Below are 15,695 nucleotides of genomic sequence, written 5' to 3'. Positions count from 1 at the left end.
CGTTACATTTTGTTGTTGATGTGTCCAACTATTCACCCTTGACTCGCTGTGGCTGTAGCTGTAGCTGTGGTTGTGGCTATTGCTGTTGCTGTGGATGTGGATGTGCCAGAGTTGAGGCGAGGCGAGGCGAGGCGAGGCGAGTTCGTTCAACGGTACGTATGAGGGTCGTCACAATTAATTATTTAAGCAGTTCAGTTGAGGCATGTCATTGCATTTGCTGCCACTGTCACTGCCTCTGTCTCTGCTGCTACTGCTGCTGATGTTTGCAATTTAACTATGACCCCTTTTATAGCTGCCCTTGACTAATTACGGTTGGCTTTGGGGACTTACAATGGGTGGCATTAACGCATACGCATCGTTGGCTCACTCTTTTAGTTCTACACTGCACAATATAGTGTCCAGAACGAAGCAGATTATATGAAGGAAACAAAATAAAATCTACGATATCTAAAACTCAAAAAAAGGAAAAAAAGGTGGAAAAATCAAGAATCACAAATTTTTGTACAAACCGACTTGTGTTTGAACCTTACTTACTGAACTTACTGAGCTAACAGCAACAGTAATATAAATCACTTTCTAATTTTGGAGGAGGCGAATTAAAATATTAGCTCTGATTTTAAGAAACGAGAAAAAAAATTTTTGAATTTGAGAACTTTTGAATGTTGCAAGATTTGTAATCTCAAAACGACGATTGAAGAACGAAGTCTTATTTTTGTTTTTTAGATATTTTCAATATAAAATTATTGTTTCAAGACTTTTCTTTTAACATGGAAGCGTTCTCAAATAATGATTTGCAATCCACCCTTCAATTTAGATATTGTCTCTCTCCCTCTCTCTCTCTCTCTCTCTCTCTCTCTCTCTCTCTCTCTCTATCTCTCTCTCTATCTTTCTGTGTACCTATAATACTAGTGCTCCAATGTCGTCCAATTTATTGATTGGCCTCGAGCAACGAATTGCGCCACTGTGCGGAAGCTGTCGCCGCTGGTGCCTAGAGCTTCATCAAGTCTCGAGGCGGTAACCAGAGCTTAGTCGTGGTATAGTGATTGGTCGGTACAACACAATTCTAGATGAATGCGACTGTTTCGTGTTGCGACATAATAATATACATAGTATATAAGGTCTCGGTTAAATTGTTTTGCAGTCGAATTCATGCAAAATTGAAGTAAGTGTTGCCTATGCCTTCGAACTTCAACGAAATAATTCAAACTATTCGAAAAATATTTGACTAATTGCATTTACAATTCCGTTTTCGTTTCAGGTCAATTTAGCATGATAGATAATCAATCGTAGGGCGATTTAAGTGAATAAAACTGCAAACAAATTGATTGATTTTTTTGTTGCATTTTTTTTATTGGAAATATTGTGATTATGAGCCGACGTTTTAATGGTGCAATTTTTTGAAACTTATACAAAACAACAACAACAAAGAGCATATAAGTAAGATTGTCAATCCAGTGCTTAGACATAAGTCTATGTGTGTGTGTGTGTGTGACTGTGTGTGTCAACTGTGTGGCCAGAAAACAAAACAGAACAGAAGACAGAGGAAAGCTGAGAGCAGAAAGCAGATCGCGGGGCAGTGTCTGTGAGCGCGAAACGATGCCGCAATCTCGACTCGAACGCAAACGCGAACTCGAACTCGAACTGCACACGAACGTCACTCCAGCCACAGCCACCGCCACCGTCACCGTCACCGCAACAGACAAAGCCAAAGTCACAGCCAGTCACGCCTGCCCGCCACTGCCATACAAGAAATCCTCTGCCTCAGCTTCGGAATCAGCCTCGAGCACAGCATTAATAGCAACAACTTTAAGATCCACTTTCGCATCAGCTTTAACATCAATATCAGTAACATCAACATCTACATCTGACATAATCGCCGCCTGCTGTGGAGCCTCAAGCTAAGGACGAGACAAAGGAAAAAGGAATACACAATTAGAAGAATTTTTTTTCTGTAGGGCCATCATTAATCGAGTGAATAAGCAGCGGCAAGGGTAATTTACTTGTCAGCTTCCTTTAAACATCTTTGAGTTTCTATCCAAAGCAATTGCGACATTCGTATGTGAGTGAGATTACTGCCTGTACCTATCAATCGTGAGTGTGTTTTTGAGTGTATCACTCGTGTTCGAGTTTCGTAACCTACGCGAGCCACTGCCTCATATGCAAGGACACCCAATCGAGTAACGGCAACTTCGAAGTCCTTGAGAGTGGAGCACACGCAGCGCGAACTAAGCCAGGCCACGACACGCTAGGACCCCCCAACACCAACCCAAGCAACGGTTAACGGACAACGGTCAACGTTCAACGTTCAACGCTCATTTCGTATTCGTCAACCGCCGCCATGTGGATAACACTCGCTTCTCTGTTCGTCATCATAGCCCAGCTTTGTGAGTTGGTCCAGTGCGCTGGCGGTAAGTAAACCCAATTCAATCCATATCAATCTCGTTGCACACAAAAACACGTTATTGCCACTGGCACTTGTAGATATGTTCACATCTTATTCATATGCTCTACAAATTGCTTAAAGTGAATACAGTTCTTTTTTTGCGGTATCACAATTTTGATATTTCAAATAGTGAAATATCTGAACACAATTTTATTTGTAATGAAATTTATCAGGCCATATCTTGTGTGCTTAATAAATCTATTTTAAACCTAATCTTTGACAAAGTATCAGTTACAATTTAGAATTCGTTTTTTATGTATGTATAACATATGTATGTATAATACTATGTGTGTATCGGTCAACGGCTAAGTGAACAGACATCACGGAAAGCAAAGAATGTTTCTGTGTCTTTTATGATTTCTCTTAAGTTTTTCAATTAGTGAAAGCGTAAGCATACCAACTATAGTTTAGCTATTTAATTGATAATGCTATACGCATTTAAAGTGATTGGGAATATAATATAAGTTTGTGACATATTTTTATACCCGCTACCCATAGGGTAGAAGGGTATTATAACTTTGTGCCGGCAGGAAATGTATGTAACAGGTAGAAGGAGGCATCTCCGACCCTATAAAGTATATATATTCTTGATCAGCGTCAACAGCCGAGACGATCTAGCCATGTCCGTCTGTGTGTCTGTTCGTCTGTCCGTCTGTCCGTATGAAACACTGGATCTCAGAGACTATAAGAGATTTTTTATTATTATGTGGCCAATACAACCCTTTTATCGGGTCTCAGCCTGAAGCGCGATGTGCCTCCACGCGGCTCTGTCCTGAGCGCGCCTTCGCCAGTTGGTAACACCAAGTGTGGACAGGGTTTCCATCACCTGGTCCTGCCAACGCGTTCGGGGTCGTCCTCTCCTTCGTGTCCCAACAATCATCGCATCAAACACCTTACGAGCCGGAGCATCTTCATCCATACGGGCAACGTGGCCCAGCCAGCGAAGTCTTTGAGATTTCACTCGACTGCCCACGTCAACATCGCCGTATAGCTCATACAGCTCGTGGTTGTATCTGATGCGATAAACATCGTCCACGCAGATTGGACCAAAGATTTTGCGAAGAATTTTCCTCTCGAACACTCCAAGAGCAGCTGCATCTGACTGCGTCACAGTCCAGCACTCCGCACCATATAAGAGTACTGGAAGAATGAGCGTCTTGTAGAGTGTGGTTTTGTGCGTCGAGAGAGCTCTACTATTAAACTGCCTACTGAGCCCAAAGTAACACCTGTTGGCAAGTGTTATTCTCCGCTTAATCTCCAGACTGACATCATTTGTGCTTGTTATAGCAGTGCCTAGGTAAATAAACTCCTTGACGGACCCAAAGCTATAGTTTTCTGCAGTCAGCTGAGAATCAAGACGCCGCGATTATCTGCTAGAGCACACCATAAACTTTGTTTTCTCCATATTAACTGCTAGTCCTACTTTTGCTGATTCCTTTTCAATAGCCCCGAAGGCTCCTGTGACATCACGCTTGGTGCGGCCAATGATATCAATATCATCAGCGTAACCAAGGAGTTGGACACATCTGTTGGTTAATATCGTGCCCGTCCGATGTACACCGGCCTTTCTTATAATACTCTCCATTAAAATATTGAAGAGTATACAAGACAGCGAGTCACCTTGTCTGAGGCCACACTTGGTAGTAAAGGTTTCGGATTGGCCACATCCTACCTTGACAGAGCTGATGGTGTTGCTCAATGTCATTCTGCAAACTCTAGTCAGCTTTGCTGGTATACCAAGCTCAGACATGGCGGCATATAGGCGATCTCGCCGGGGGCTATCAAATGCGGCTTTGTAGTCGACGAAGAGATGGTACGTGTCGATCTGGTTTTCGTAAGACTTCTCCAGGATTTGGCGCAAGGTGAAAATCTGGTCAACAGTGGACTTGCCAGGCCTGAACCCACACTGATAAGGTCCAATCAGTGCTTCAGCATGGGGTTTCAGTCTTTCACACAATACGCTCGTTAGGACCTTGTACGCAACTGGAAGAAGACTAATTCTGCGGTAGTTGGTGCGCACCGTGGCATCACCCTTCTTCAGGATGGGACAGATCATGCTGAGATTCCAATCTTCGGGCATGCTCTCCGTGAGCCATATCTTACTGATTAGTTGGTGCATGCTCCCTACCAACATATCACCAGCTGCCTTAAACAGTTCTGCCGGCAGGCCGTCAGCACCTGCAGACTTGTTGTTCTTAAGCCGCTGGATTGCATCCTTGACTTCGATATGACTTGGGATTGGCACTTCAATATCAGTGCCATAGATTGGGGTTCGTGGATCATAATCTTCAGAGTCTGTGCTTGAGCCAGATAACAGACTCGAAAAGTGATCCCTCCATAACCTCAGCACGACAAGGTTTCCATCATCGTCCCTGCACGCCACTGCACCAGACTTAAATCCTTGGGTCAGACGCTTGACCCTCTAGTAGAAGTTACGTGCTTCATTTCTGCATCTGCTGCTCTCTATGTTCTCACACTCTCGCCTTTCCTGCTCTTTCTTCTTGCGTCTGAAAAGGCGTTTTTCGTATCTTCTTCTCAACCTGTAGACGTCCACAATAGCTCGTATCGCCCCAGCCTGCAGTGTTCTTCTGTAGGCGGCGTCCTTTGCAGCTGTTGCGTCACGACACTCCTGATCGTACCATGGATTCCTTGTTAGAGGACGCTGGAATCCAAGCACCTCTTCTGCCGAAGCTCGCAGGGAGTGAGATATGAGCGCCCACATATCGCTTAAGTCTTGAGGTATTGAAGGTGCTCGGCTTAATAGCCCCGAGACGTGAGTGGAGAATGCATTCTTCGCCTGTTGTGATTGCAGCTTTCCGATGTCCAGCCTTCTTAACGCACTTCGACGTGCAATCTTCGCCACACATAGCCGTGTGCGAATCTTAGCTGCAACAAGATAATGGTCGGAGTCGATGTTGGGACCCCGACAGGATCGTACGTCGAGTATGTTAGATGCGTGCCTTGCATCGATCACAACATGATCGATCTGATTTCTGGTCAGTCGATCGGGAGAGAGCCAAGATGCCTTATGGATGTCCAAATGACGGAATCCGGTACTACGAACTACCATATTATGCGCAGCTGCAAAGCCTATTAATCTGAGACCATTGCTCGAGGTGGTCTCATGTAGACTAAATCGCCCGACGGTGGCACCAAAGATGTCTTCTCGTCCTACCTTGGCATTAAAATCTCCGAGGAGAATTTTAATGTCATGGGAAGGACAGCGGCCATAAGCTCGGTCGAGCTCCGCATAGAAAGCGTCCTTGGTGGCATCGTCCTTTTCCTTCGTTGGGGCATGTGCGCATATCAGGCTGATGTTAAAGAATTTGGCAAAAATTCGGATCGTTGCAATTCTCTCGTTTATTGGCTGAAAGTGAGAGACTCGGCGCCGCAGCCTGGCACCTACAACGAAACCACAACCAAATTCATGCCGTTTTGGATGGCAGCTGTAGTAAATGTCACAAGTTCTTCCTCTTTATGCAGCCTTGTCCTATCCATCGCATCTCCTGGATAGCAGTGATGTCAGCCCTACATTTGTTGAGGGTATCTGCTAGTTGTTGAGCAGCACCAGGTCTGTACAAAGTTCGTACATTCCAGGTGCATACTCTCAAATCATTGTCCTTTTTACGCTTGCTATGGTCGTCAACGTTAGATCGGTTCCTTTCCGACTATAAGAGATAGAGCTATAATTTTTTCGACAGCATTTGTTATGTTTGCACGCAGATCAAGTTTGTTTCAAATTTTTGCCACGCCCACTTCCGCCCCCGCAAATCAAAAAAAATCGAATAACAAGCGTAATTTTAAAGCTAGAGTTGCGAATTTTGGTATATACAATAACTACTATAGTAGTTATGATTCCTAAAAATTTGGTTGCGATCAGATAAAAATTGTCGAAGTTATTAAAAAAATACTTTTGTATGATCAAAAACGCCTACTTACTAGGGGTCTTGGTTGCTTTGGCCGACAATCTGGTATATTATGCCGTCTATGGTATATTTTGAATGTGGTACTATATCGATATAACAAAAATACCATTTGGTATATTTTTAGTATTTTTGCATTTTTGGTATATTTTGAAAAAATACCGCAATATTTTGCTTTTATTCAAAATGGGTAGCGGGTATCTCACAGTCGAGCACACTCAACTGTAACTTTCTCACTTGTTTATTTATCGAGCTAATACGAGTCAATAACAACTACCAATTCAGTATTAAAGGAACAGAATACGTTCACCTTCATCGTTCTTTTTTGTTCAGTTGATTATTTCGTTTTAGTTCACATGTTCCATCTTTGATTAATCATTTGCTATGCGGTTGTTGTTCACTATCGCTCTTTGAACTGATGTGGCAACACTTTAAAAGCACACTTAAAAAATATTGCTTTATTCTATCATTCTAAAAATTATAGCATACTTGATGTAAAACAAAGCGGAATGAAAATAAGGAAGAACGTCAAAAAAGTGCACAAAATATAACTAAGAACAACGTTGGGAACAAAATCAAATGAATCAAATGAGCCACCTAGTTCACTGACCAAAAACTAATGAACAAACTTCTTTAGTATATTAAACGATGTTTACCCAACTATGAACTGCACAGTGCATTTCAGTATATTTGCAATTGACAGATAACAACTTGTTATTAACAGCTTGTTATTAACAAGCAGAGTCCAGAGAGAAGTTGCAAGTTCAACTGGCAACTTCTGAATGCTTCACACACAGTGCATTGCAGTTATCGTACTTCTACTCTATTCATTGGTCAATTGCAACTGTTAAACTTTCCCAGAGATTTTGTTGCCTCGACTTAACCTCACAACAATACAATGGGCGACACAACAAAAGCATCAAGGCAGCGGCATCAGGTATTCATCTATGATTCGTTCTCTTCCATTAGATTTATCAATTGTTCGCCGACAAGCTGGAAATCATTAACAATAGTCATCGTCTTGCTATTGGCTGAATTCGATAGAATTCGATTTAATCCTTGTATTTAGTCCTTCAACATGTGGATGGACTTATGATTCTGCATTCAGATAAACATACGTACATATAATACATATGTATGTGCATTGTTCACTTTTGTGCAACTCTTGCTATTGTTCTAACATACTTAATACTTGGGGCTGGTCAGTTGTCGAATTGGCTGACTAAATGTTTTTCCCTGGTAATAAATTTATTAAAGCATATGAATTGGGCTTTGTTGGGACAGATCTCTTTAAAAAATATTATTTATGATATACATGACGCTTCGTGTTTATGAGTTGTCATTTTAAGTTTTAATTACTTAGAAAATATTGAATTGTAGATTATGGTTGCAAATATAGATTCTTTTGCAAGATAGTGGTAAAGTTACTCAATGCCCAACAAACACATTTGTACATGTCAGAGAGAATGTTCTAAAATCTAGAAAGAAACTCTTAAGTTTAAGATTTCAATTTTAAAGTTTCTTATAGTGTTCAACAATCGTTAGGGGATTAACAAAATCTTATTTGAAGATCAAAAGTTCAAGAATTTTCTCTAAGTGAAACATAAAATTAAAATATGAAATATTATTGCTCTTGGCTCAGTAAATAGAGATATCGCAAAATATCTTGAACGAGCTGGGAGTTCGCGGGTTCAAAAAGAAATGTAACAATTACAAATGCTTTTATTTTTCTATTTATCTTGAACAATCTATGATTAAGAATGTTTTGTATTGATGTATGATTTTTTTCTAGAATTTAGAATGTCCTTTAATCTAACAAATATTCTCACTTTAAGAATGATCAAAGCAGAGTTGTGGTCTTAATTAAATGACTTATCTTCGGCGATATATTTTGATTTAAATTGATTTTAAAATTTATAATGGAATCAAATAAAAAAAAATTTCTTTTGCTTTAGTGCGTCGATAGTATAAAAAATAAGCTGATCGAATTTCTGAAAATGATTATTTGTTTTTTTTTTTGTTAATCTTTAGATAATCTGGTACATATAACGATGGCTTTTATTGCTAAAAGCTAATAGACCACGAGAGCCGTCAATCCCTGTGAAAAAAGGTATATTTGTGTATGTAGTACATACACAAATGCCTTTACATAGAATATCCCTTGGGATCCTTTGCTTACAATGCTGCAGACGCAATTTGCTTTTGATTGATGCTCATTTTGTTGGATTTAACCCAAATATCCGTACTCGACGTGTCCGCATACTATGTATACAATGTACATACATATGTTTGTGATGAGTTGTGCTGAGTTTATGGGGATATACATATGTATGTATGTACGGGTTGGTTGGGCTGGGCACGGGTTGTCAGACTCCCGGACCACTGGGCCACTTGGTGGCTGGTGCTAGAGTGCAACAATGCAGAGCCGCAATATAAACACACTGTGCAAATATAACACAACATTTTTTCTGCGTTGCCAGCACAATTTCGCGATGAGAGCAGAGTGCGAGTAAGATGAAGAATGAGTAGATTGATTGGGGATGCAAATTCGTCCCCTTCGGCGACAATCTTCAACCTGCAGCTGCATGCGAGTAGTATTCAATGTACTCAGTATAATATTTTCAGTCCTGACTGTGCTCGATATTCTTTCGCATTGCGCTTGGTGTCACCGCATGAGACTGTAAATATGAATTGTACTGACCATATCAGCTGCATGTACATATATGCATACATATGTACATACATTCATATGTATGTAGTACTTATGGTATGTTTGTATATACTACATACACTATATGTATATCGGATGCAGATGACTTGACCTTTTTCCCATGACTGACAGCAGATTTCTCCTATTCGTTCTCACTCACTCATCGACAATGATGCCATGCGTGTTCTGGCTTATTGTTCTAAGTACATCAATTTGAAATCTAGTTGCACGAAATAGTTAGCATTAATGAAGTCAACTTTTGACAATAATTTAGTTTGTTGTAATATGTATGGCAAAAAATTCAAATTTAAAATAGGACTGAAGGATAACCGCTATCTACTTTTAATAAACGAACAACAGTCCGGTAATTTTTCTAAAAATATACCAAAGAATACTAATGTATATATATAATATATATTGAGTACATCGGCAATTATTTCCTTAATCGCTTTTACAAGTTTTATCTGACTAACCAAGTTACAATACCCTACGGTAAAAACAACTGGAAATGTACTTAAACTTGCTTTTAGTAGAATGGATAATCTTCTATTGCTGTTGCTGATTGGTTAAGCACCGTTAACAACTCCATCATGCGAATAAATTAAATGACTGCGATCAATATAGGGAATACTTAACTAAAGAGTCTACGCGTGTATAGTAGAAGCGGATTATTAAGTAACTCTGCCGTCGTCTTTGTCTGCACCTGAGTGTTTTTATAGCTCCCCAGTGACTGTAATTTTGGCATAGTTTCGCTTCGCTTGGCTTCGACTTTGCCTCTGCAATCCATCTTTTGGGTAAGCTGTCACTATCTGGCGTAAAGCATCATGGACTTGATGCTCGTTGGCCGCAAATTAGCTTGAAAGTGGATGCTATTTTTAGGACGGCTTCTATTAGCTTCCTGCTATATGCTTTGCAAGCGGATCATTCATTTAAGTTCATTCCACCCCTCTGGGAAATCCTTATTCTTGGACTCGACAAATTTTAAACAAACAGATAACTGCTGTCTGGATTATTGAGTTCTGATATTAATGTTTAATTTATTACAGCTTATGAGCTTTAAAAGCTCGGACTATTAATATTGCTACTTTTGCGAGCACTTTTGCTATCATATTTCTGCTGCCTTGTCCCGTGCCACAAAATGTATCTGGTGGCATCAGGTAAAAGGTAACAGGTTACTCTTGGCTAAATGCAGTTCAGCTCAGTAAATAATATGGTTGTTTAAACAGCGGAATTGTTATAGACTTGCACACATTGAGGCTACTTCATGGGATTTATGTATATAGCTAAGGTTACAGGTGGTCGATGCCTTTAGAGCTTTAAATGTCGTTTATCGTTTTTGTAATCACCGAGGTCGCTTTGCGGGTCGCTCGGTGTTTTTAAGGGGTTACTCCTCTGACTCCGAATTTGACTCTGATTGTAATAGTCTGGCACACGTTTTTATATCGAACGTGTTAAATGGCGAAATGGCAAAAGGGTTTCCGTTTCGCCAGCTCAGCGCTAATATCCTTCAAAATTTCAAGACTTCCTTTCTGAAGCATTTTTAATTGTTTTAATTGCTTTCGACAATAGTAGCAAATTGGATCTTAGCTGATAATTCGTTAATTCGTTTGCTTAAATTTAAGTTCATAATTATTTTAAACAAATAAGAGAAGCTCATGAAATATGTATTATTTGATAATATCATATAATATTATATAATATTATAATATAATTGAATACAAAACTTGAAATCCTATCTTTTCATTTGTTTTTTATTTAAATTCAAATAAATTCGAATATAGAATTTATCGGACAGCGTCGGCAAATTTAATATTTTTCTCAGTGTATATTATATGTATATTGATGTGTCTTTACGTCATTAGATTAAATTGCACGTCACGGCTGCCTTGTCACGTCGCCTCCGGCACAATTGAAAGTCATTTGCGGTAATACTCGCATGTAATATGTCATGCCATCCATCAGCTGGATCAGCTGGATGGAAGAGATGACTCATCTCATCTTATCTCATCGCATCGTATTGCGTGTTATCCAGGCATATATAATGCAAATTCACGAAAGTTGCGAGACTAAATAAAGTGCGCTTACGTTAGGTATTTTGTATCGCATTGAAGTTAATGCAAGCGTCTCCTCGTGGGATTCAACTTGTTGCCCCACGACTAATGAAAGCAACATATCGGCTTATATACTGTAAGGATGAAAACGCAATTACTTTACATACATACATACACCGCTTAAAGTGGGAGTTTATTGTTACTGTTCGGTAAAATTAAGTCAGTTTAGTGAGGTTAAGTGGTCCTCTGCAAATAGTACAACAGTAAAAAAGGAAAGAAACATATAGTTCAGAGCTTATTATTATGTGGAAAATGGTAAATTTTGTGTAAATTGTTAGTGAACTTAATCCGATTACAAAATTCAGGCCATGGTAGTGTTTTAGAATTCCTACGCTTTACCGTTGCATATGAAACTTGGCAAAGCGTTTGGATTCTGAAACGTTATATGGTCGCAAGCAACAGCTGGACAGCCGAGAAAGAGAAAGAGACGGAGAGAGAGAGAGAGAGAGATAGAGAGATGGAAAGAACGCAAAGTACTTTATAAATTAGTTGTCGATTATGCAAAGCGAACATATTCATTATGCATAAGTACTCACTTACGAGTTGCATTTGAAAATGTTTCAATTCCTGAAATAGAAAATGCAACTTCACTTTTATTATTACAACAATATTATTATTATTATTATTATTATTATTATTATTATTATTATTATTATTATTATTATTATTATTATTATTATTATTATTATTATTATTATTATTATTATTATTATTATTATTATGTTGTTTATAATTTTATCACATGTCCAAAGTGGGTGCCTATTTAAACTGCAGCTCTTAAGTAGATAAATTTGCAGCTTTTGTCTTCGGGGTGGATAGTGTGAATATCCTTGAAAGCTTTCCCTTGGAGTCATTCACCGGCTTTCACATTCGCATACTTTGTTGCTGCTTTTGTTCTCAACCCTGAAGCAAATGGTCCTTTTAAATTTTTGAAGAGCTTTTCAGTCCATTTAGTATTTATAATCCAATTTGTGGTAAGATAAAACTGGAAAGGTGCTCGCTCCCGTTCACTTTGGAAAAATATTCAATTATTTACAATGTACATTTTACATTTTTGATGTAAAACATAAATAAGTTTAGTTTAGTTATGCTGGGTCCATTTTCTTGATGTCATTTGCATTCCGTAATCCGTAATCCGTTACCCGTATTCCGCATTCACATGATAATTGCGTTGATTCGCACTAATCAATTTTGTATTCTTTTGCAGAAGCTGATTATACACTCGATGATTCATTTTGGAACGAAGAAAGTCCTGTTGGTGAGTAGCGAAATATATCTTACAAGAGCAGATCAATAATGAAATACCAATTAAGTTCAATTAAATTGATATTGCATTTAGATTTCAACATACATTTTGTGAATTTATTTATTTCATGTTTTTAGGGTTTGTTTTTTATAGTTTTATCCGATTCTAAGGTTCTTAAATCAGCAGGTCGTCTTTCACTATCAACCCTTGACGGACTGTGGGTACTGAGTAAATTGCTAAAGAAATGAGGGGATTTATGCTGAGCACGATTTACAGTTATTTAATTAAAAATTATGGCAGGTCGCTTTACATAATTTTAACATTTATATTCACATCTCCATTGCAGGCGAAGTGGAACGCTTACTCAAAGAGTATAGACAAAATCAGGAGCTTGTGCGTCGTATCGGTGGGCATTATTATCAGATAATCTATCCGGTACAGCTGCGTCATCATGAGAAAATGGGAATCTCAACTCGTGAAGTCAGTGTCCCTAAGGTACGCAAAGATTTGCATAAGAGAAATACTAGAAAAATCGAAACAGACACAATGGTATGTTCACATTTATTTTCATTCATTCGTGCTATCATTTTGTCCCATCATTCAAACGCACACTCACACTCACACTCGGAAACACTCAAGAAACAAATATGTATATATAACATTTAATTCATTCATTTTTTTTGTTATAACACACAACGAATTTAGCCAAAATAGATTGCAAAGAAATTACACATATAACAGTGATTGGTGATGATCAGAAGTCGACTTTCTTCCCCGTCTCAGCCGTTCTATGTGAATCGTATACTATATCTGTATATGTCTTATGCTAGTATTGGTGTTGTCATCACTTATTCGAAATTTCACACTATTTTTGTATGCTTATAGCCAGGACAAAGACCACGCCCACACGATGACAGTGGATTTAGCAGAGGTAGAACAAAGGTAAGTGAAATCAAGTGCTGGACAAACTTATGTATATACATATATATATATATATATATATATATATATATAGTATATATATATATATAGTATATGAATACGATTGGTATTCTTCATTTAGTATTTATATATGTCTGCTTCACTCAATTGCAGAAGCACTTCCACCGCACTTCGTTGCTCATCAAGGCATTTAATCACAAATTTCGATTGGATTTGGAATTAAACTCGTAAGTATGGCAATAACTTGACAAACTATTCATATTTGGGGTAAACGATTTGGTTCGATTCTATCTGATCTGCTTGCAGTCAACTACTTTCGCCCAACATACAGCAGAAACACTATCACGTTGGTGGATATCTCGTTGACGGCAATCGACATGTGAGTACAGAATGCATAATGCAAATTGATGTTAGGGTTTCTACATACATACTTGTATATGTACATATTGTAGTACTTGTAGTCATCAATTATATGTAGATAGCACTAGTCTAAAGCAGTCTAGCAACCCTAGTTTCATTTTCAGACATTTCAACAGTTCAATGAAAAGAAGTAACAAAAAAACAAAAACATATAGATACAGAAGCGTTCCCCTGTATATATTTAAGTAGATAAAAAGCTATTCAATCTTCAAACGTGAACTGGCGAATTGGCAACTGTTAAAACTAGAAACTCAAAACTGGAAGGCCACAAAAAAACACGAGTTGAAAGCGCAAGGGTCAAACATGGCAAACATGTCTGAGGCTCGCATCAAGCGTGAGTTTAAGGAAGGCTTATTGAGCTTCAGCGGCGAATGCCTGGTCAAGGTGGAGCTGGTGAATGACAGCTGGACAGAGCTGCGAGGCGAGATAACTGGACCTCGAGGCACGCCCTATGAGGGCGGCAAGTTTGTGCTGGACATCAAAGTGCCCGATATGTATCCATACACTCCGCCGGAGGTGCGATTCGTGACACGCATTTGGCATCCAAACGTCTCGTCGGTGACCGGCGTTTTTCGCATGGATATCCTCAAGGATCATTGGGCCGCAGCGATGACGTTGCGCACTGTCTTATTATCGCTGCAGGGATTGCTGACCGCCGCCGAGCCAGATGATTGGCAGGACTTTGTAGTTGCGTTTCAGTTCAAGAAGAGGCACGATCTCTTTCTGCTGACGGCTAAGCATTGGACCAGTGCGTATGCTGGCGGACCATGCACGTTTCCCGAACTAGATCTGAAAATAGAACGCCTCAAGGACTTGGGCATCGATGAGCACGAGGCGCGCGTTGTGCTCTCTAAGGAAAATTGGGATCTGGAACGGGCAGCCGAGTGCCTATTTATATAGAGAAGAGAGTCGCACAGCAAGTGGGGCAATAGCAGAACCAACAATAATAACTTAACAACTGCCACAAACCGAAAAACCAAAAACAAAAAAAAACCAAAAAAAAAGTTCAATCTATTCACTAGTTAGAAATAGCAGCACCATCATCAAAATCAATAGGCAAATGAATCAATCACTCAACTAATCAATTAGCCCCAAAATTCAAGTCATGTTTCGAGATACAATGCAACAACAACAACAACAGCAACATGCAAAGTGTAAACTACCACGAGAATTTTCATTGATTTCCTTAGCATTGCGTTCAAACCTGCATCGGTTTTTCTTTATCCCTCGAATTCACAAGATTTCCTTCTGCGTGCCGCAAAATGCAATCGAAATATTGCGAATTCGAATGGTAAATGGACGCCGCAATATGTCGCGTATACTGTGCCTTCTTACACCGAAGACAATAACTATGTCAACAAACAAAACCAAAGATAAATACTTGTACTTTAATAATCACGAAACAAACAAAAACAAAAAAAAACAAACAAACACCCCAATTAACTAACTCGTTTAATTGAAGTTAATCGAAACGAATCGCATAAACGGTAACTTAGGATTGCAACAATAGCTGAGATGAACTCTAATATCATATGATCTTTGATATTTACATAATACATACGTACATACATACATACATATATAAGTCAATAAAGAGCTATGTTCATCCTACGAATCTAATGCACTGTGATTTTTATTTAAAACCCGATTCATACGGCATTATTAATTATCTTTACATCCATTCTTACTTGCAGGACATCGAGCATTGCTACTATCATGGCACAGTGAAGGATTATCCGGGAGCAAGTGCTGCCTTTCACACCTGCAACGGAGTTAGCGGCGTCATTCACATTGGCAACGAGACCTTTGTGATTCATCCCTTTTACGGCGGAGATCTGTCGGTAAGTTTCTTTTACGTCATATGTACATGCATACATATGTACGTATGTATGTACATACA

General features: G+C 39.0%; 2 protein-coding genes across 22 annotated transcripts in view; both read left to right on the top strand.

Annotated features, from left to right (window-relative positions):
- Positions 1-15,695, top strand: part of LOC132797745 (zinc metalloproteinase-disintegrin-like protein F1) — a 62,168-nt gene that overhangs the window by 18,181 nt on the left and 28,292 nt on the right. For 15 of the 21 annotated variants that reach the window (XM_060809513.1, XM_060809514.1, XM_060809515.1 and 12 more), the window contains exons 2-8: positions 1,259-2,408; positions 12,395-12,445; positions 12,780-12,982; positions 13,319-13,375; positions 13,529-13,602; positions 13,682-13,754; positions 15,490-15,636. In XM_060809513.1, coding sequence (XP_060665496.1) covers positions 2,339-2,408; positions 12,395-12,445; positions 12,780-12,982; positions 13,319-13,375; positions 13,529-13,602; positions 13,682-13,754; positions 15,490-15,636 — 675 coding nt within the window. In that variant the 5' untranslated portion in view covers positions 1,259-2,338. Of the gene's footprint in view, positions 1-1,144; positions 1,163-1,258; positions 2,409-12,394; positions 12,446-12,779; positions 12,983-13,318; positions 13,376-13,528; positions 13,603-13,681; positions 13,755-15,489; positions 15,637-15,695 lie in introns of those variants that run through there. The other 6 variants (XM_060809510.1, XM_060809509.1, XM_060809506.1 and 3 more) reach the window with 2 other exon arrangements.
- On the top strand, positions 13,876-15,415 carry LOC132797759 (ubiquitin-conjugating enzyme E2-22 kDa-like). The gene has a single exon (XM_060809540.1). The coding sequence runs from the start codon at positions 14,099-14,101 to the stop codon at positions 14,693-14,695; it is 597 nt and encodes a 198-aa protein (XP_060665523.1). The 5' UTR covers positions 13,876-14,098; the 3' UTR covers positions 14,696-15,415.

Source organism: Drosophila nasuta, unplaced genomic scaffold (genome assembly GCF_023558535.2).
Source record: "Drosophila nasuta strain 15112-1781.00 unplaced genomic scaffold, ASM2355853v1 ctg18_pilon, whole genome shotgun sequence".
Lineage (NCBI taxonomy): Eukaryota > Metazoa > Arthropoda > Insecta > Diptera > Drosophilidae > Drosophila > Drosophila nasuta.
Note: the sequence above shows the minus strand (reverse complement) of the source record. Positions and strands in the feature narration are given on the sequence as shown.